The 19,243-nt window shown below is 53.8% G+C and overlaps 1 protein-coding gene across 4 annotated transcripts in view; it reads right to left on the bottom strand.

Moving 5' to 3' along the window:
- SAFB (scaffold attachment factor B) overlaps window positions 1-19,243 on the bottom strand; it is a 31,118-nt gene that overhangs the window by 7,807 nt on the left and 4,068 nt on the right. For 2 of the 4 annotated variants that reach the window (XM_070273527.1, XM_070273528.1), the window contains exons 1-12: window positions 15,503-15,924; window positions 11,719-11,783; window positions 11,433-11,639; window positions 8,729-8,791; window positions 6,222-6,249; window positions 4,803-5,313; window positions 4,333-4,382; window positions 3,696-3,790; window positions 1,835-1,984; window positions 1,672-1,754; window positions 1,216-1,355; window positions 991-1,079 (exon numbers count right to left, since the gene is read on the bottom strand). In XM_070273527.1, the coding sequence (XP_070129628.1) occupies window positions 991-1,079; window positions 1,216-1,355; window positions 1,672-1,754; window positions 1,835-1,984; window positions 3,696-3,790; window positions 4,333-4,382; window positions 4,803-5,313; window positions 6,222-6,249; window positions 8,729-8,791; window positions 11,433-11,597 (1,374 nt within the window). In that variant the 5' untranslated portion in view covers window positions 11,598-11,639; window positions 11,719-11,783; window positions 15,503-15,924. Of the gene's footprint in view, window positions 1-990; window positions 1,080-1,215; window positions 1,356-1,671; window positions 1,755-1,834; window positions 1,985-3,695; window positions 3,791-4,332; window positions 4,383-4,802; window positions 5,314-6,221; window positions 6,250-8,728; window positions 8,792-11,432; window positions 11,640-11,718; window positions 11,784-15,502; window positions 15,925-19,243 lie in introns of those variants that run through there. The other 2 variants (XM_023644510.2, XM_023644509.2) reach the window with 1 other exon arrangement.

Below are 19,243 nucleotides of genomic sequence, written 5' to 3'. Positions count from 1 at the left end.
TAAAATAAAACTAAGAGGTCACAACATACTAAAACGTCTGCACAAACACAAAGCAGACCGAAAGCTTGTGGAAGTGAAACGCAGGCTTGCAGCTGATCCCCACCATTCAACGGCCTCAATGGTCTGCCCTCTGTGCGGCAGGCCTGAGGCTGGCGCCTCGAACTGGGCACCCAGCGCCCCCGCAGGCAGCTAACTGGTAAGGGTGGTTCGCTGTGCCCATACCACGCAAACTATGGCACACACTGAACACCTGCTTTCCCCGGGAGTCAGGAATTTTGCTCCTCGCACGGCAGAGGGTGCCCCTGTGACCAGCCCCCGGTAGAAACCTGGGGCGCTGCGGCTCCAGTGGGCTCCCTGGACAGAAGCACGGCCCACGTGTTGCTGCATCTCCATTGCTGTGGGAGCCCTCGTGGGAGGGAGAGAACAGAATGGAGCCTGCGCAGGTCCCCCAGACCGCCTGTGTTCGCAGCACTGCGGCCACCTTAGCTGGGAGGACAAGCCCAGCCTGAGCCCAGCGCTCCTACTGGTGAATCGGGGAACATGGGTGGCCTTGGGGACCTCGACCCACAGCTATCAAGGCTGGAAGGTGGTCAAAAGGGGAACATAGGAATGTCAACAGAGGCGCGGGCCCGATGGCAGGCGGAGCGAAGCGCTAAGAACCCGCGACAGGTACTTTGTGGATCCCGCGTTCCTTGGAGCCTCTGCCAGGAGACAGAGTCTGGGACGGGGCCAAGGTGGGGACAGGGCTTAGAGAGGCAGGAAAGGCGGGTGGGTCACACGGGGGTCAGAATGCAGCAAGGAGAGCTGCGGAGACGCCCAAGGCAGGTGAGGAAAGCTCCTGAACTGTCTCGACTGTTTCTAAAGTCCAAGATGCCTATACTTCGAAAAGGCACAGAATTGTTCTCAAATTACACCCGAGAATTCTCTAAAACACACACACACACAGAAATGAGGATGCTGCCGGAGACCCCAGCTAGGAAGCGCACGCACCCTCTCCTTGGATCCCGAGGTTTTGACACTGATGACAGGCACACCCTTAGATTTATCCATCACCACTGTGCGCTCGGTTCCCCGACTTCCTGCAGCAAGGAGGAGGAAGGGTATAAGGTCAGAAACAAGCAACACCTCGCGAGAAAGAAACACTCAGCTCCACGGAGAAGCCAGCCCATGGCGGCCAGGCGGAGGTGCGCCTCCCATGCCCGTCAGGCGGCTTACCTGATTTGGTGGTCCGGGAGCGCTCCGAGGGGCCAGGCTTCTGATCATCCTGATCTTTACTCTTTTCCCCACTTCCGTCTTCGCCCTTTTTAGCATCATCTTTTCTGTCGGCTTTGTCTTCCCTCTTCAGGTTCGCAGATCTATAAACAACACCCCAGGACACACAAGTGTGTTACACGGGATGCTGAGGGCAACGCCACCACAACCGGCCTCTGGCACCGACCACCACATGGGAGGAGGCCGCCTCGGCTGGCAGCAACGCGACCACTGCTTTTCCCAAGCGCCCCGGAAGAGGGCCTGGAGTGAGAGCTACTAGCGGTGAAATCTTCCGACAAATGCCAAAAAATAAGGGGGGGGGGAGGGGCCTCGCGGTCTTCCCGACCTGTGGGAGCCTGGAGGGTGGGAGGTAAAGCAGAGGCTCACCTTGGCCACAGTCCCCTCGGGGAAGAGCCATACCTGTCACTGTTACTGGACTTCTCCTTTTTCCCCTCACCGTCTCTCTTCTCAGAGGTTTTCTTGCCAGCAGGTTCGTTTTTCGCCTGAAAGAAGAGAGCCGAGTGGAAGGAGCCCCTCCTTCCTGGGCCGGGCTGGCCCCCGGAAGACAGCGGGCGGCCCTTACTTTCTCCACGGAGATCATCTTCCCGTGGAGCTCTGTTTTGTGCAGGTGGCTGATGCACTTGGTGGCCTCTTCTGCTGTGGACATGGTGACGAAGCCGTAGCAGCGAGCCCCAGGACTCCGGGCGTTCGTCACGACCTTGGCGCCCACCACCTCGAAGGAAAGCGCACGATGGCTCAGACACGAAGCCGCACCCGGACCCCGGCGTTCACTGCTGGAGATGCGCAGGCCGCCCTCCCCGACGCAGCCCACGTGCCGGTCGGTGCTCTCCTCCCGGGGAGAGGATGCACGAGAAACCCTGGCACCAGGTGCCCGACATGCAGCAGAAGAGGACAGGGGAGGGCGATGCTGCTGTCTTGCGGCCACCACTCCAGGGCCCTCCCCCAGGTCCCTCTAGGGCCAGGACAGCAGGTGTGGGGTAGAGAAGAGAGGATCGGAAGGCTGAGGCTCCTGGCCTTCCTTCAACGTGAGCGCTCGTGAAGAAACGGTTCAGAACACACAGGCACGCCACGTGGGCAGTAAAGCCGAGGGCACGTCTACAGCTCCAGCCTGGCCTGAGCACAGGTTCATGAGGAGCACTGGAACGCAGGACCCATCCCACTGTTGACAGTGTCAACCCCCACTGGGATGGCTCAGGTGCTCCAGCGCTCCACGCGCGGCCTTGAGAAGCGTCTTAATCCCTGACGCCAGCAGGCTGAAGGCACCATGGCGCAGGAGTCCCACAGGAACCAACAGGCATCCTCACTGTGCCACACGGGGTCTGAGACCCAAAGGAAGGCTTCCGAGTGGCCAGGTCCCCCACTGAGCCCACAGTAAGCCCCCAAGCCCCCTAGCCCCTGCAGGCGCCGGGCGCCACTTCCCTGCAGAAAGCACCCACGGGCCACCGGGCACGACTGAGACCAGGGAGTTGTCAGGCACGTCTGTAACTGTGTCGTGCTCAGTGTTCCTCTTGTCCGTCCTTGGACATCGATAACCAAGGGAAATACTGCTGGTTTTCTCTACCATGACTTGCTGAACCCTTCCATGACCAGGGAGGGGCCGTGCTGGCTCTCCCTCTGGCTGGCCCCAAAGCTGGCTCTGAGGGACAGACCCCGGGTGCAGGAGTTTACTTGGGAGGCGAGTCCCAGAGGCCCAGGGAGGAGGGGAGGGTGAGACAGAGAAGGGAGGGAAGCCAACACAAGTGCCCTAACCAACAGGGAACTGCAGCGGGCACGGGAGGGAGTGAGGAGGGCGCCAGGGCAGGTTCTGCCGAGGAGAGGCGGCCCCAGCTGTGGGGGAAAGCGGGTGAGCTGAGGGCCCAGCGAGGGGCAGCAATGCTGTTACGACTACACACCACTCAAGGAGGCAGCAGCTCTGAGGGCCCCAGGCGCAGGGATGACGTCCAGACGGTGAGTGGCACGCCCTGGGTCACACGACCGTGAGCAGTAGAGCGAGGACTGGCAGCTGCCCACTGGTCTGATGCCAGAGGCCCTGTTCATAGCCCCTGTCCCCAGCCTCACCAGTGTCCCTCCGTCATCACCACGGTCTCACGGAAGCGCACATCCCGGCCCTGCCCTTTCCCGCCAGCCCTGCAGCCCTCCCAGGGTCTGTCCTGAAGCCAGAGATGCACTCAGGAGACCCTATCAAGTCTAAGTGGTGCCTTGGGGCTGGGGCAGGGGGACAAATATAAAGCAGACGTGGCCCTGGGAGCTTCCACAGGCCTCTCACCGCCACCCACGCAGGGGCAGACCCTGCACAGCCCATGAGCAAAGGTGAGCTCCAACAGCACGGCGTGAAAGCACGCACGAGCGGGGAGCACGGCCTGCACGCCCAGGCCGCACGCCAGCGGCGTTCGAGCCCCCTCTCCAGGGAGCCCCCGTCTTACCTTCCCGTATTTGCTGAACAGGTTCTTCAAATCTGTAGCTCTGGTGGTAGAAGAAAGTCCACTAACCCAGAAATTTCTACCACAACTGCTACGACCTATTTCAAACGAAAGTTCTCATCAAAAACACGACACCCAAAAGACCCTGACTCCTACAGGGGAAGGCCATTCCAGACCAGACGCCTGCCCGCCTTGTTCCCAGATGCCAGCAGCATCCAAAGCCAGTGGGGTGGGGGCCAGGCCGGCTGTCCTCACGACGGCCAGCAGTGTCTCAATTAGTCATTTTAGTAAAAGGTTAAGCTGTGGGTAAATCTGGAATACCAGACAACCCCAGGATATCTGAAACCAGAAGCCTTTCTCCATTTGCAAGTGTCACTGAGGCCAAGAGACCTGCAAATAACAGGAGGGTCAGGCCGGCTTGCTGGGCTCAAGTGCTCTGGCCAAAGCAACGTCCGCACCAGGCCGATGCACGGACTCGGGGACGGGCTTCTCCCCAGGACCCAGGGCCCGCAGAGCCCTCGCAGAGGGCGGAGAAAGGCTCGTGAAAGCTCACAGGCCGATCTGGGCGAAGGAGACAGCCGCCCGGCCGCTGCCGAGGCCGAATGCGCCCCAGGGGACGGGGGTGGCTGCAGTGACCTACCCTTTTCCTCTTTGGAAAGCCTCTTTGTGTCCGAGTCATCTTCGACAGAACTAGAGACAAAAGATAATGTCACTCCAGGAGGAAGCAGCAGAGAGGAAACAAACTCAAAATTATCAAACACGTGCTGAGGTTGCATACCTACCCGAAATTTAGTTCTGAAAAAATGACACCCCGACAAACTGGCATTGGAAATCTGACCTAACCATAAGATCTCAGACCCACAGGAGTTAATTAATTCTGCTGGGCTAAAGATAATTAGGAAGAATTAAAGAAAACAACCATGATAGGTTGAGAAAAGAAAAAAGATTATGTAATCAGCTTAAAATAAACAAAGAGAAATCAAACATTCTTTAGCAGTAAACTAGTGTCATCAGTCTGGCTGGCCAATGGCAGGACAACAGCTTATGCGTGTCATTAAACGACCCATGAAAAGGAGATAGCGTCTGGTCTAAAACTGAGAAAAAACAAACCTCATTTTCTGATCAGCGCCCTCACTGGCTGAGGACTCTTTAGGAGCCGGAGGGACTTCATTACAAGCTTCAAAAGCAAGCTTCGGCCCGTCTTCGTGGCTATCCCCGGGCTCGGGGCTCGAGGCTTCCGGGGGCGCTTCCGCGGCCTCCTCGCTACAGGCTCCCGCGGGCTCGCAGGCTCCCCTGCTCTGCTCCGCTCGCTGCTCTAGCCCTACAGGCTCGCAGTCCGTCCGCGCGCCAGCGCCCGGCTCCTCCGCCGGCTCCCTTTTCACTACCGCTAACAGGCTGTCTGCCTGGCTCGCCTGAGCCTGGCCCGGGGACTCGCCGGCCACATCTAAAGCACCCTCCTCCGGGTGGCCGCTGCCAAAAAGGTCCTCTTCCTCCGCAAGCTTTCTGTCTGGCCCCACGCTACTTGTATCCTGGGCAAATGGCTGCTCCAGCTCGGGACCTTCTTCTTTTACTGGCTCAGATTTACAAGTTTCCCCCAAAATGTCGAGTATTTTCTCATTTTCTACGGATTTAACAGGAATAGAATGGCACAAGGTTTAATTACCAGGGAAATAAAGCAATCACAAATGCGGCACGGGCACGGCGGCCACACTAACACGAAGAGAAGAGCTAGCTACACAGAGATTGGAAAACCCGCGGGGACACACACTCACACCGGGTACACTACCTGCGCTGCGACCACCGCTAGGCAAGCCTCTACGCTACAGGGAAGAGAAAAGCATCCCCGAGAGTTAACCCCCAACCTTCTGGCTGCTTCTTGACAGTCTTCATTCTGTCGTCGTTTACACATGACTCTTCCAAATTTAGCTTCCAAAGTCCAAGTTGCTTAACTGAACGTATCACCATTCACTGACAGCTCAATTTCCAAATTTCTTTGCATTTCTTTTAACAGAACAGTCCAACATGAAAACCAGACTCTCTTCCTTCGGTGCTCTGAGATATTTGCAGTCCAGACAGTGAATAGCATTGGTTTGGAATTCTCGTGAAGACACTCTTTCCTCTTCCGGAATCCAGTTCCGTCTCAGTGTTTCACGGGCGTCTCCCTACCGCTACCTGCGCTGCCTGATTCAACACCACCAAGCTAGATACCGCCCGATATCACAAGATCTGCTGCGTGGGAGGTGCCGGCTCTCAAGAGGCGTGCACACTCACTCTGCGGACGTTTGAGTGCCGTTTCCACTGAAACAGGCACGAGAGTTTCATTTTGCAAACTGCGAATTGGCCACTTTCACAGATCTGGTGATATGGCTGGGTTTCCAATCTCTATGATCCTGGATGTTTTGGATCGTAAACCTTTAGAACAACGAACACTACAGTAAGGCAACTTTTTAAAATTAAAGGCTTCAAATCAGAGAAGGTGGGAACTAGGATGGTTCAAACCCCGCTGCTAAGGTTTTCATGTAACAGTACCTGGCTCCAAGGAGGGCTCCTCAAGTTCCTGCAACGAAAAGCAGAAGTGAGACCGTGCCAGACCCATGACACCTACGGGTTAGTAACACTAAGAACTGCAATGACTAGAAAGGGAGCGTTTCAAAGGCAGACCCGGACACTCAAAGGCAACAGGCGGAGGCCCTGCCAGTTTGAGGGAAGAGCCTGCAGGCCGGCATCCGCCTCGGGCACCCGGGCCCAGGCCCCGCATTCCAGGCTACTCTCCAGGGCCTGGGCCTCGCCTCCAGTTTTGCTGTCCCCAGCCTGGCCACGCCATCCCTTCCATGGCGATGAACGGATCACATGCTTGTCTGTTCCTCTAGACTGAACTCTTACACGCAAGGGGAGACGTGCTCTCATCTTTCTACTTACACATCAGACAATCGTTTTATCCTGTAACTCATGTAGTTTCTGAAAACTCAAGAGCCTGAGGGGACATGGGCACTGGTGGTGCGGCCCCTGTCCCTGTTGGCGTGGTCATGCCATCCTTGCCCAGCTGTGCTCCCCAGGATGACACAGTCCTCTTCCTCCTCCCTTCCCGTCAGTGGCCCCACTAGGCCAGCTCTAAACTCCCAAAGGTCCCTCACGCCCTCTCCTGGAGGGCCTGTCAATTCAGATCACGCTGTTCCTCGCCTAGCAGGACGTCTGGTTTTACTGCCCCCATGGCCGTGAGTGCACTTTGCTGCCATGGTGAGCACTCGGCCCCCGGTGGCCTAAGGCTTTCAGCAGCGGGCCCCGCCACCTCCTCCCCCACAGGCCCATCAGGACCCTGCCCTCCAGAGTCTCAGTATTTGGCTCAGGGCCTGTTTCCTCATAGAAAGGCTTCTCCTCATGGCTCCGGTGGCTGCCCCACTGAGGAAGGGCCTCTCTCAATCTGTGGTCCCCGGCCCTAGGCTCCCTCTGCTCAAGACACATTCTTCTGGAATTCCAGCCCACACTGGTGGGCGCTGACGAGGTTCTAGGCACAGATTTAAGCACCTTACGTATAAATATATTAATCACACAGCCCTAGCAAGTTAGTGCTATTAGTGTCACCCTTCTTTTCGCAGGTTAGGAGACTGGCACAGGGTGGCTGACTGACTTGCTCGAGGACACACAGCAGAGCTAAGATGTCAGCAAAGGCTGCGTGACTGGGAGCCCGCATCGGTCCAGGCCTCTCCCGGCACCGTGTGCGTGGGGAAGATGAGCCCTGTGAGGGTGGAGGCCATCCTTTCTTCTCATCCATCTCTGTAGCCACAACTCGCGCCACAGCTGCTTAACGTACACCCGTAAACGGACGGGAGCAGCCTGGCCTGCCACTGGGCACGGACCTGCCGCTGTGGGAAACCCTCGGAAACTGCTCACTTTCCCTACAGTTTCATTTGTAATCATTTTTTTTTCATGTGACATACGAGCTGAGAATTAAGATTCTCTGACTAAAGGAAAGGATCATTGCAGGCAGAACAATTCTCTGCTTAACTTTCTCCAGAGAGAAACCAATATATTCCTATTTGTCTCCAGGAGTGGTTATGTATTTTCCATGTCAACGTGGAGTCTTTGACCTAGAAAGACATTCGAGAAAATGCCAAGCCTCGGCTCCTGCTCTCCCTTCTGAGTCGGGAATGGCCTTGTGTCACCTCACGTGGGAAAGAGACATCAGCCCTCACGGTGAGCTGAGCTCCGGCAAGCTCTCCTAACGTTTGCAGGCTGCTCGAGGCTGGGGCTCTGGCTTGCCGGTAATCAACCGTGTCCCTGCCCGGCAGGAGCCACTGGAAATCCTGCCTGCACGGGGCCTGCTAACTAAGCAACACAGGTGACGTTACTGAAAACAAAGCGAGACCGGCCTAAGCTGACTGTATTCCCATCTCCTCACAACACTTTCCGAGGAAGATGAGACAGCCACCCAGGCTGGTTTATTCCAACAGCTCACACCTAAGGAGGCCGGCAGAAACCTTCAAAGGGAACTCAAGACCCACATTTGGGCAGCTCGTACCTGAGCGTTAGTCCACATCCCACTAAGAGTTAACATCCACCCATGGCAACGGAACAGCCAAGACGAGACAGTCATCAAAAGAAACCTCTGCACCCTCTGCGGGAAGAACTTCCAAGGCCAGGGCAGAACCCCCGAGAGGCCCCAGCCGTTCTGTCACTGTGCTGGGCCCCCGCCCCGCACCCTTGTCTCTGCCCCATCCAGCTGTCTGGGTAGAGGCGCCCTGCCCCCACTGTCCCATCTAATCGCCCTTCTGCAGAGGATGCCACCCAGAACTGACGAGAGGTGCTCCCCGCCGCCCTGCTCGCGGCTGCAGCTGAGCTGCGGCGCCCGGGGAGGCCGAGACGCCACAGGCGCGCTCCACCTGGCGGAGTGGACAGGAAGATCCCTCTCAACGGGGCCGCGGAGTAAACCAACCTGGCAGCGGCTTCCAGGTGGGGGGGCCGCACAATGTCAGAAGCGGTTTCCAGATACGCAGTCTACCCCTGGACTCTAACATGATTGAGACACAACAATTTACCTGCAATATAGTGAAGTCAGACGATGAAGTATCTAAATTGTTAACAGTTTCCTTGTCCTCTACCTGCAAAATAAGTGGAGAACAGTGTTACCACGGCAACAGGAAGGGAACGTGACGGTACTTGCATACGGTGACAAGGAACAGCCATGAAAATTCACTTATGACAACATTCCAAACAGTGCGATTGCATGCTGAGCGAGGGGCACGCTGTACGTCAAGGCGCACCTGCAGACAGAGCAGGGCACCCGCGAGAACGGCAGCAGCGTGGGCTTCAGGAGGCAAGGCAACCACGAAAAACGTCTCCGCCGAGCAGGAGACAGACCACAAGCGGGCGCCCCACAGCCGGGCCAAGCAGACCGAGCACGGGGTGGGGACCACTCCTTGGGGCCCAGCGGCCAGAGTCAGGCTGCGGAGGGGTTCTCCAATCTTCGTGGCCGCCATCCCTGCCCACAGCCCGGATGCTACCGCTGCCCCTGAGCGGGCCGCCGCCCAGACCGGACTGGCATCTCTGAGAACCCTCCTCCCGGCGCCATCGACTTCCAAACTCGAGTGTGGGGGCGAGCCATCCACGCCCTCTGCGGTGGAAGAGGCACTGGTGTGCGGAGCTTCCACTCTGAGAGGTCCAGAAAACCGTTTATGACCCAAAATAACTGTGACCGTTTGCCACAAAGCCCTGAACATTACTACACTGTTCCGGAGGGGGTGTGTTTCTCAAATACTGCACGCCGAGCATGCGCCGTTACTGCCGTCACTTGACAGCAGACCAGCACGCCTTCCTCCCCGATCGAGCACTCCACACGTTCCGTGCACGCTCAGGGCGCACACGCGTGTGTCAAGGACACCTCCCTCCCCTGTGCACGGCCCCGGAGCCCGTTCGGGTCCTGTGCGTCTCCTCGCTTCTCCGGGACGGTTACGCAGCAGCAGTAACCATACTCCTGGCAGGAACGGCAGGCCTCGCGGTAATGGCAGCAACAGCCCCGCAGGGCCTGCGATGCGCCAGGCAGCGCTCTGAGCCAGGGTCAGCCAGCCACTGCCATCGAGAGCCAGAGACGGGCTCCTTCAGGCTGGGCAGGCCAGAAGGTCTGTCACAGGTATTCTACTCTGCTGCTGTGGCGACAAGTCAGCCGCAGACAACTGTCAGATTCGTGTGGCTGTGTTCCGGTAAAGCTTTGGCCAGGGCGATGACTTTTGCTCTAAGCTAGTGATGAATATTCATCTATTTAATCCTCTCCAAACTTACTATTTTTACAAATGAGGTCCAGAGAGGTTAAGTAACGTGCCCAAAGTCACACAGCAAGTTAAGTGGCAGGCCTCTAGTCAATGCTCTTAACTCTTAACTGACATTATGCCTACTAAGTCATAGTTACTTAACCATTATTGATAGATATTCAGGATGTTTCCAGGCTTTTGCTACCATTTGTATTATTTTCTAATCAGAGGGGGAAAAAGCCTTGAAGAGAAACCAGCAGCTAAGGAAGGGGGTGTACTTCCAGTCACAGCTCCCATGTTCTGGTGCGACTTTTCAGGAAGCCAATGAATAACTCATCGAAACCTAAACCATCACATACCCCATCTGTGTCAAAACGACTCTCAGCTACTTCTCAAAACCAGCCCCGCTCACTCAAAGATGACGACCTGCTCCCTCTGAGGATCCTGAGCGTCAGTTCCCAGAGAAAACGCAAGAACACTGTGCGGCCCAGCTGGGCAAACAGGGCCTCCATGAGGACAGGCGCCCCCCAGCACCCAGCACCCAGGATCCGACAGCAACGCCGCACGCCGCTCATCTTCACTGACTAGTCTTCCTTCCTTTTTTTTTTTAAAGATTGGCATCTGCGCTAACATCTGTTACCAATTTTTCCCCCTTCTTCTCCCCAAAGCCCCACAGTACACAGCTGTATGCTGTAGCTGTGGTCCTACTGCTTGCGGCATGTGGGATGCCGCCTCAATACGGCCTGATGAGCGGTGCCATGTCCACGCCCGGGATCCGAACCGGTGAAACCCTGGGCCGCAGAAGCGGAGTGCGAACTTAACCCTTCGGCCACGGGGCGGCCCCCTCACTGCCTTGCCTGTCTCCCTGACAAACGCGCAGCCGCACAGAAACGAGATCATCTAACGAATGGATGGCACGGTTAAGTCCACGGCCTCGATCAGCCTGCTCTCAATTCTCACTGTCTTCCGAGCTGTGTGCTGCCTGCAGATCTTTCTTCACCTCTTTCCTGCCCAGCGTCCTCAACTGGAGAATGGGCACAACAGCACCGAGCTGTCACACTGCTGTTAAAAGCATCACAGACGTGCTGCCCGACGCCTGGCAAACGGGTCGATAAGCAACACCCTTTCTGACTGCAGTACCATCTGAAACGACGTCAAAGCTTAGGGCCGGAGGCTGCCTGCTGGGAGGGTCCCGATTGGCTCTGACCAGGAAAAGACCAACCTCAATCTCTGTGTGTCTCGGTCCTTCCAAGGCATTCCAGCCCCAGCAGCTCAGCCCAACCTCCTGGGACACGAAGGGCTTGACCAGCGCCCCCGAAATGTCCACTGCTGCATCGCGCAGAGGGCAGCACGAGCCACCCCGTTCCAACGAAGCAAAGCGTGTTCTCAGCATTGTCTGACCCGCACGCAAACATTCAGCCATCAGCCACCGCCTGGCACTATGTCACGCGGTGCGCGAGGAACCGCCGCCGCAGGGCGCGGCCGAGTTACCTACAGCGGGCTCCGGCAGCGGCTCGGGCAGCTCCTTCATCTCCCCCTCGCCCGGCTCTCGGCCGTCGGCCAGGGACTCCGGGAGGGTGTCGGCCTCGTCGTCCTCCACGCAGTCGGCAACGCTGCCGTTATCAATCTCCGCCTCGTCCAGCACGCTGATGTCCATCATGTCGATGTCCTGCAAGTTCTCCAAGCTCGTTTCAACATCCTCCTGCCGCACAACGAAACGCAACCATCACCGGCCTGCCAGCGGCCCACCCGCCACGCGCGCTCGCTGAGGCTGCACGTACCTGGCCGTCCCCAGAATTTTCCTCCAGCCCGTTGTCCTCCACACCCTCTTCCTCTGGTTTACGCCCTGAAGAGACAATCGTTTCCGGCATGAGAACAAGGATAGGCGTTTCCAGAAGCGGTAACTGTGACCTGTACAGGCCCCAAGCACCACTGAAGGGGACACCTACCACACCCACGGCACCCCCAGTTCAGGGCCACTGCACTCCAGGAACGCTAAGGCCACTGTGGACAAAGCCGGCCCTCCCGCCCCAAGCAGCAGGGGTTCTGTCCTTTCCACCCGGCCGTGCAAGTACGGGCGCGGCAAGGGAGGCCGCAGCAAGGCCGAGGGAGAGGGGAACCGTTTCCAGGCCTGGCCTGTGCGCCACGTGGCTCCGGCTGTGGGAGAAGACTCTCACACAGACGCGCTGCCTGCCAGGTAAGGCACATGGAGCAAGTCTCCCCACAGAAACAATCACACAAGGCAAAACACAAATGAGCAAAGAGAAAATAAAAGCCATTTATAACCACCACCTAGAGTCAGCCCCCGTGTTATGATATATTTACATCTAGATACCTTCCCATATTTTGCTGCATATACACACATTCGATGCTTACAGAAACGGCACTGTGCTCTCACCCCATGGTCTTCCCACTTCACACACTGTACACAGACGTCTCTATTAACAGCACTATCTGGAGATACTATCAGCGATCTGACTACGGCTGGAAATGGAAGGAAATGCTTATAAAGAGGAACATCTTGGTAATTCTTTGCACACAGGCAATTATCATTTTAGGACACATTTCTAGAAAGAGCATCCCCAAGACAAAGAGTACGTATTTTTCTTTGAGAAAGATTAGCCCTGAGCTAACATCTGGCACCAATCCTCTCTTTCTTCTGAGGAAGACTGGCCCTGAGCTCACATCCGTGCCCATCTTCCTCTACCCTCTATGTAGGACGCTGCCACAGCACGGCCTGCCAAGTGGTGCATAGGCCCACCCAGGGGATCTGAACCGGTGAACACCGGGCCCCTGAAGCAGAACGTGCAAACTTAACTGCCGCACCACCCGGCTGGCCCCAAAAGTACATACATTTTTAAGACTTTGATTAAAAAGAAAAAAAGCCCCCACATATTATCAAGATGCCCCAGAGCAAGGCTGTTCCCATTCACACAGTTCCACCAAAAGTGAATGAAAGTGCCAACCTTTCTGAATCTCTGTTACAATAAGCTATTTTTCTTCGCCTCTGCCAATGTGCTAGGCAAAAAGGACTACTTGTTTCAGCAGAAACTTATCTGATTGCTGCTTAGGCTCAATTTTTGGTTGTTGATCATTTGTAGCTTTGTAAAAATTTCTCATTTATATCTTTTCTCTATTTAAAAACTTCTGTTCCATTTCTCCTCGTTTTTTATTTGCGTGTCATAGACACCATGCATCTTTTCTCCCAGTTCTTCGCCAATCTCTTAATTTTACTTACGGGTTTTGGGTAAATTTCACTTTCATGTAGCCAAAACCATGAGTTGGTTTTTCTGTGTAAACGATGTTTTCTTTTTCTTTGCCTTCACGTTTAAATGCCCTTCTCCACGCTAAGACCACACACGTTTCCACCTGTACTTCGTTCTCTTTTGGTTTTCATTTTAACATTCACCTCTTTTCAGCGTTGTGCTGAGACTCTTCCAAACGGCTGTCCCGCTGGGAAACTGCTTTCCCAACGCCAGCTACTAAGCTTTTCTGCGCACGATCTGAATGTGGGTCCCACTCACCGTGACAGTCTCATGTCCGCCTGGGACTAGTTAACCTCTCCATTCTCTCCCACTCGTCGGTTATTCTTGTTCCAGTTTTAATTATGTGGCATTATAACATTTTAAAAAATATGAAGTATCGAGATTAACTCGAAAAAGAAAACAAAGTGACCTGGAAGGAGTGGCTTAACTTCAGGTGTTTCTTCACCTGAGGTCAGTAATTTAAGGGTAAGAAAAAATGAACATTAAGAGGCTGGACACATTTTTAGGCTCAAATTTCACCTTTTAGGTAACTGACTCTGCGCTTTGAAAAATGAGGAAACCACTTCCCTTAACTCCCCTCACCCACCCTCTGAACTGTCCTCACTGTTGTTATTTTCTAACAGTCACGACCTGTTCTGGAGCCGACAGCTCAGGGGGCAGGCCTGCTGGCACTTTCATCCCGAGAGCAGTGTATATGGGTCACCGGCCTTATTTTTTATACTAACGCTAACATGAGTAAAATACAGAAAAATGTAAATAATGATAACAAGGATGACAAAGCTAAAAGTAAAATGGAGAAGAGGCACGGCAGAAATGAAACGTGGGGTCTCGAGAGCAGGCTCGCCTCCTTCCAGCGTGAGGAGCGCGAGCACGCGCATGAGCCAGAGCAGGACCGCGTGGCGGGCAGGCCTCGAGCAGAGCGCGGTGCCGTCAGGATGCGCCTTGCAGCTGCTGCCAGGGCCACAGCGGCCACGGCTCCCAAGCACATGGTGGCGCTCGGCTCACCAGGACACGGGCAGCGCCGCTGACCAGCCACGCACTCGCGAGCACTGCAGGCGTCTGCCCACGTGCAGCCAGTTCCTCAAGGCCACTAAGTGCTGCTTCTGTTGCGTAAGGGAGCCAGACGTTAATTTCCCTTGTTGAATGATTTAGTCTCTAACTTTATGAAATGTGTAACATTGAGAACAACAAAAAAAGCAAAAACCAAAAATCCCAAATCTAACTTATATCACAACTGAGGCTTTAAAACACCCCCTCTCAGAGTACGAATTTCCTTACACCGCGCGTTGCGAGACTTTTCCACATTCTCGTTTCATTCGGGTTTTCAGGAACGTCTGACTGAGGAACACAGGGCATCGTCACGCCAACACTAGAATTCCGTGCACTGTGTGCAAATCGCCGTGCTGTGGGCCGGGAAACCCACTGCCAGAGCACAACATTCCTACGGCAAAACGTGCTTTGGGCTTCCAAACCCTCTGGGAGTCGACCCAGCGCGCTCTGTAAACACGCCAGGGAGACGCAGCAGCAGAATCCCCCACATAGATCATACTCGCTGAAGCTGCTAGCCCTCCAAATGTGCGCGCTGGTTTCGGTCCCATGCTGTTCCAGCTTCTAGGGAAGACCTCAGGAGGTTACCACAAGCTGCCAGCCCTCACAGGGAATCCCCCCTCACAAGAAAGGCCCAGAGCCCAGCCAGCAGAGCCAGGGGCCCACCTTCCAGCCCACTTCTCTCCCGAGCAGCAGCACAGACACAGCGCAGCCCAAAGCTCTTCGGGGCGGCCCCTCCAGGCAAGAAACGATCAGAAACGTCAAGAAAACATGAGGTCTTAAGAACATCTGGCCTTCAATACAGAAAGCACAGCCCCGGCCGGGATGCTAACCAACCATCCTTACTGGGGAGAGACACCCTACCCTCCAGAGATGAGAAAGTACGTGAATGAGAACTCCCACCCCCTCTCGGGCACACACTGAAGCGCCGTCGGCTCCAGCACCAGGAGTCGGCAGCAGCCCCCGACCCCGGGCAGCGCTTGCTCCTGCTGCTGCAAGCCTGTCTCCTCCCCGCGAAGCCTCCGCCTCAGCCCTCTGTCTCAGGCCACCTCCCCGCTTCTGCTTCTCCCCGGCGGCCCACGCATGGGTAGGTCATTACTTTGTTAAATTTCATCACTACACAAATGATTCACAAAATTGTCCAAATACACTTGCTAAAAGTCAAACTCATTTTACTCTAAGTTTTATTTCACGAATGGCTTCACCCTCATAAACACGTAAAAAAAGCCCATCTCCCTTCTTCCCACGGTACCTGTGAGAGGTAGGCATTGCTATGAGCTGGGTGGTTCTTCCAAAGGTTTCCTCGGGCATTTATATACATACATTCCACAAACGGGAAGAAACCTGCCGTGTAACGGGGTCACAGCATGTGCACCTGCTGCGACGTGCCGCTGTTCCCCAATCACAGGCTGGGACTTGCCTGCACTCTCCAGTCACGTGCTGCCTAGTGATGGAAATGTGTTCTGAGAAGCGTGCCAGGCAGTTTCGTTGTGCAACCGTCGAGTGTGCTTACACACCTAGGTGACACAGCCTACCACGCACCTGGGCCATACAATGTGACGGGACCCCGGCGCACACGCAGTCCACCACGGATCGAGACATCGTTACACAGCGCATGAGCGCACACGGGGCCGCCTCCTCCTCATCGCACACGATGGACGTCCCTAGTTGAGTGACCCCCGAGGCTGGACACACTCACCATCTCCGCAACCGCCCACCCCCTCACATCCGTGCCACGTGGGGTACTAAGAGCTACGCAAATTCTCACCAGTATCACAGGCAAAAACGCCATCTCATTTTTATTTGCTTTCCTTAATTATTAGCGAGGGAATCTTTCTTGCACACAGGTCATGTTTGGTTTTTCTTTTATCTGTGAACTGCCTGTTCATAGTCCCCGCTCTTTGTCACCTGGACTGTCTATTTTCCGTATTGATCCGTAGGAACGCTTACTGCTTCCTGGACACTCACACGCTGTAGTATTTTCCCCCGGTTTGCTATGCGTCTTAAGTGTTTATAGTGTCTTCTTAGAAGGTTTACACCTTCCATGTAGCTAAATTTCTTTCTCCTTATAGTTCTCAGTTTAGTCTCATTTAGGTTTTCCTTATCACTCTTTTATTTTAGTTTTTTTTAAAGGTTTTTTAAAATTTTTTTTTCCTTTTTCTCCCCAAAGCCCCCAGTACATAATTGTATATTCTTCGTTCTGGGTCCTTCTAGTGGTGGCATGTGGGATGCTGCCTCAGCGTGGTTTGATGAGTGGTGCCATGTCCGCGCCCAGGATCCGAACCAATGAAACACTGGGCCGCCTGCAGCAGAGCGCACAAACTTAACCACTCGGCCACGGGGCCGGCCCCATCACTCTATTTTAAAAGTACTCTCCTAGCAGAATTTCTCTTTTGCATGGAAGGCCATGAAAACAGAGCCTTTTCCTACATCAGATAGACAGCCAACGGTTCCAACATGGTTTACTGAAAAATCTTTAGTGGTACCTTTAAAAACAAACAAATCCTCAAACGTTCCGCTGTTTCCAATATCCTACCCTTAAAATTAGAGCAAGCCGACATCACTGGTTTTCCAAAATTCCAGCTATTCTTGGCCATTTCCTTTTTAAATTAACTTTAGAACAAGTTTCTTTTTAGATTACTTTGGGGGGAACTGATAACTTTCTGATATGAAGTCATCACACCTAGGAAATCTTTCTCAAAATCAGCCTTGAATATTTCCTTTTAATTTACTATTTAAGAATACCACATGTATATTTTTTACGTCCACCTGGCGACATTTTGCTTAGGTCTCTGACTTGCAGAGAATGTCCCTGCCACCTCAAAAATCCAAGAGAATCAAGTGATAAACAATTTTTTTTCCTTTTTTTTAAAGATTGGCATCTGGGCTAACAACTGTTGCCACAGTACATAGTTATATATTTTAGTTGCCAGTCCTTCTAGTTGTGGGATGTGGGACGCCGCCTCAACGTGGCCTGACGAGCGGTGCCACGTCCGTGCCCAGGATCCAAACCCTGGGCCGCAGCAGCGGAGTGCGCGAATTTAACCACTCGGCCACGGGGCCGGCCCCTGATAAACAATTTTAACTAGCGAGGTTAGCAGGTGTACTGTTCATATCCGCCAAGCCTTTATCTTTTCACATTTCTTCAGCTGTCACTGGCCTATTTCTGACTGCTTTACCAGTGTTTAATTTCCCGAGGCATATTCTGCCCCAGAGACCTCATGAAGCAAGCACTGGCTTAGGAGGAGGTGCCATCCCAGTAGCAGAGAGTGCTGCTCTCCGCGAAACGGAACAAGGGCGCCTGGAAGAAATGGCTGATTTGGGGGCGGGGGGAAGTAGGAGAGACTGGAAGTCATCCTTGCACCAAAAAGGAAGGAAGTACTCAGAGAATGACATGGACATGTCAGAAAGAGACGGGAGCCAGCATGGAGGGCTCTCACTGGGATAACCCGAACATCACAAAAAATCACTCTCATAAAGGCTTATCACCCACTGAATAAAATAAGAATCTCTAAATTCACGCAGATAAATGGGGGAAGGTTAAGCTACCTCCTAGGGTAGAAAACCAGCTCATCAACGTGGGGGAATGACAACATCTAGAAAGTCACCTCACCACCGGACAAGAATCCGTGGATGCTGAAACCAGCGGAGGAGGAACAGGATATTTATGTCAGTCTCACAGTCTCTTCCCCATAGATACAATTACAGAGGGTGCGAGAGGAACTTTCCAGTGGAGAAACCTGACCAGCGCCACTCTGAGTCAGTTACGCAAAGGCACAGCATGTGCCCTACAGCGGATGCCGAGCAGACAAACCCCTCTCGTGGTATTACTGACAAAAGCGTATAATTTGAAGCTAATCATGAGAAAAACAAAAAACACAATAAAACCCAAAGTGAAAAACAGCCTTCAGAATAAGGAGTCTGGACTCTTCAAAAACGGCAACGTCACGAATACAAGACAGCGCTGAGACTATCTGAGACATACTTTCCAGCCTTCTGATGGAAACAGCCAGGTATGCCGACTTCAAACCGTTCTGACTTTGCTCATCAACAGGTCGGAAGATCCCTATTTTCAGTTAAAATCTGGACAAAATCTAGTAAAGCCGTTGGAAACAATTCAGCGGACTTGCAAACTCGCCCTATCAGGGGTCAAACACGCTGTAAAGCTGCAGAACAGGCTAATTACACCAAGCCTAAGGAAACACACACACCAGTCAGTACTGAATGGTTTCATTTCACACGAAGTTCTAGAACAAGCAAAACCAAACGATGGTGAAAGTCATCACTTTCGTTTTTCTGGCGAGGGGCGGGGAGAGTGAAACTGGGAAAGGGCAGCAGGGATCTTGCTGAGATGCTCCACGCCCCCGTCTCCACCGAACTCACACCACGCGCAAAAACATTCCAAATGAGTTACAGCCACACGCAAACATAACACCTTCAGAGTTACCACACAAAGCGGGATACTCCTCATAATCTCCAAGCAGAGGAGAGCCTTTCAAAACGTAACATAAAATCCACAAACCACACACTACAGGTTGACAGCACTGCCTGTATTACAGATCAAAACTAACGACCAAATCACCACAAACAAGGTAAGTCACGCGGGACTGGGCACAACTGTGACATTGCACACAGAGAGCCCTCGAAAGTCAGCAAGACAAACCACCCAGCAGAAAAATGGGCAAGGGGTATGAAAAGGGGATTGAGAAAATATAGATGGCCGATTTTCAGAAGCCGTCCAATCTGTGAAGAAATGCAAACGAAAGCTTTACTGTGGAGAAAAGCAGATAAATTCAGGGGAACTTTCCTTCTACGGAAGAGGCAACGTTTAAAAACGCTCAGAGTCAAGCGAGAGTTAAAGAAAGAGGCAGCCCCCACTGCTGGCAGAGACATTCACTAGCACTGCCCCACTTTTAAAATAAAACGCACATACCCTTTGACCCCACAATTCTCACCTAAGTTATCAAAAAACATATACTCCTTTAACTAGAGT

The sequence above is a fragment of the Equus caballus genome, chromosome 7, assembly GCF_041296265.1.
Source record: "Equus caballus isolate H_3958 breed thoroughbred chromosome 7, TB-T2T, whole genome shotgun sequence".
NCBI classification, from domain to species: Eukaryota; Metazoa; Chordata; class Mammalia; order Perissodactyla; family Equidae; genus Equus; species Equus caballus.
The sequence above is the reverse complement of the archived record's forward strand: the minus strand, read 5'-3'. Positions and strand labels throughout refer to the sequence as shown.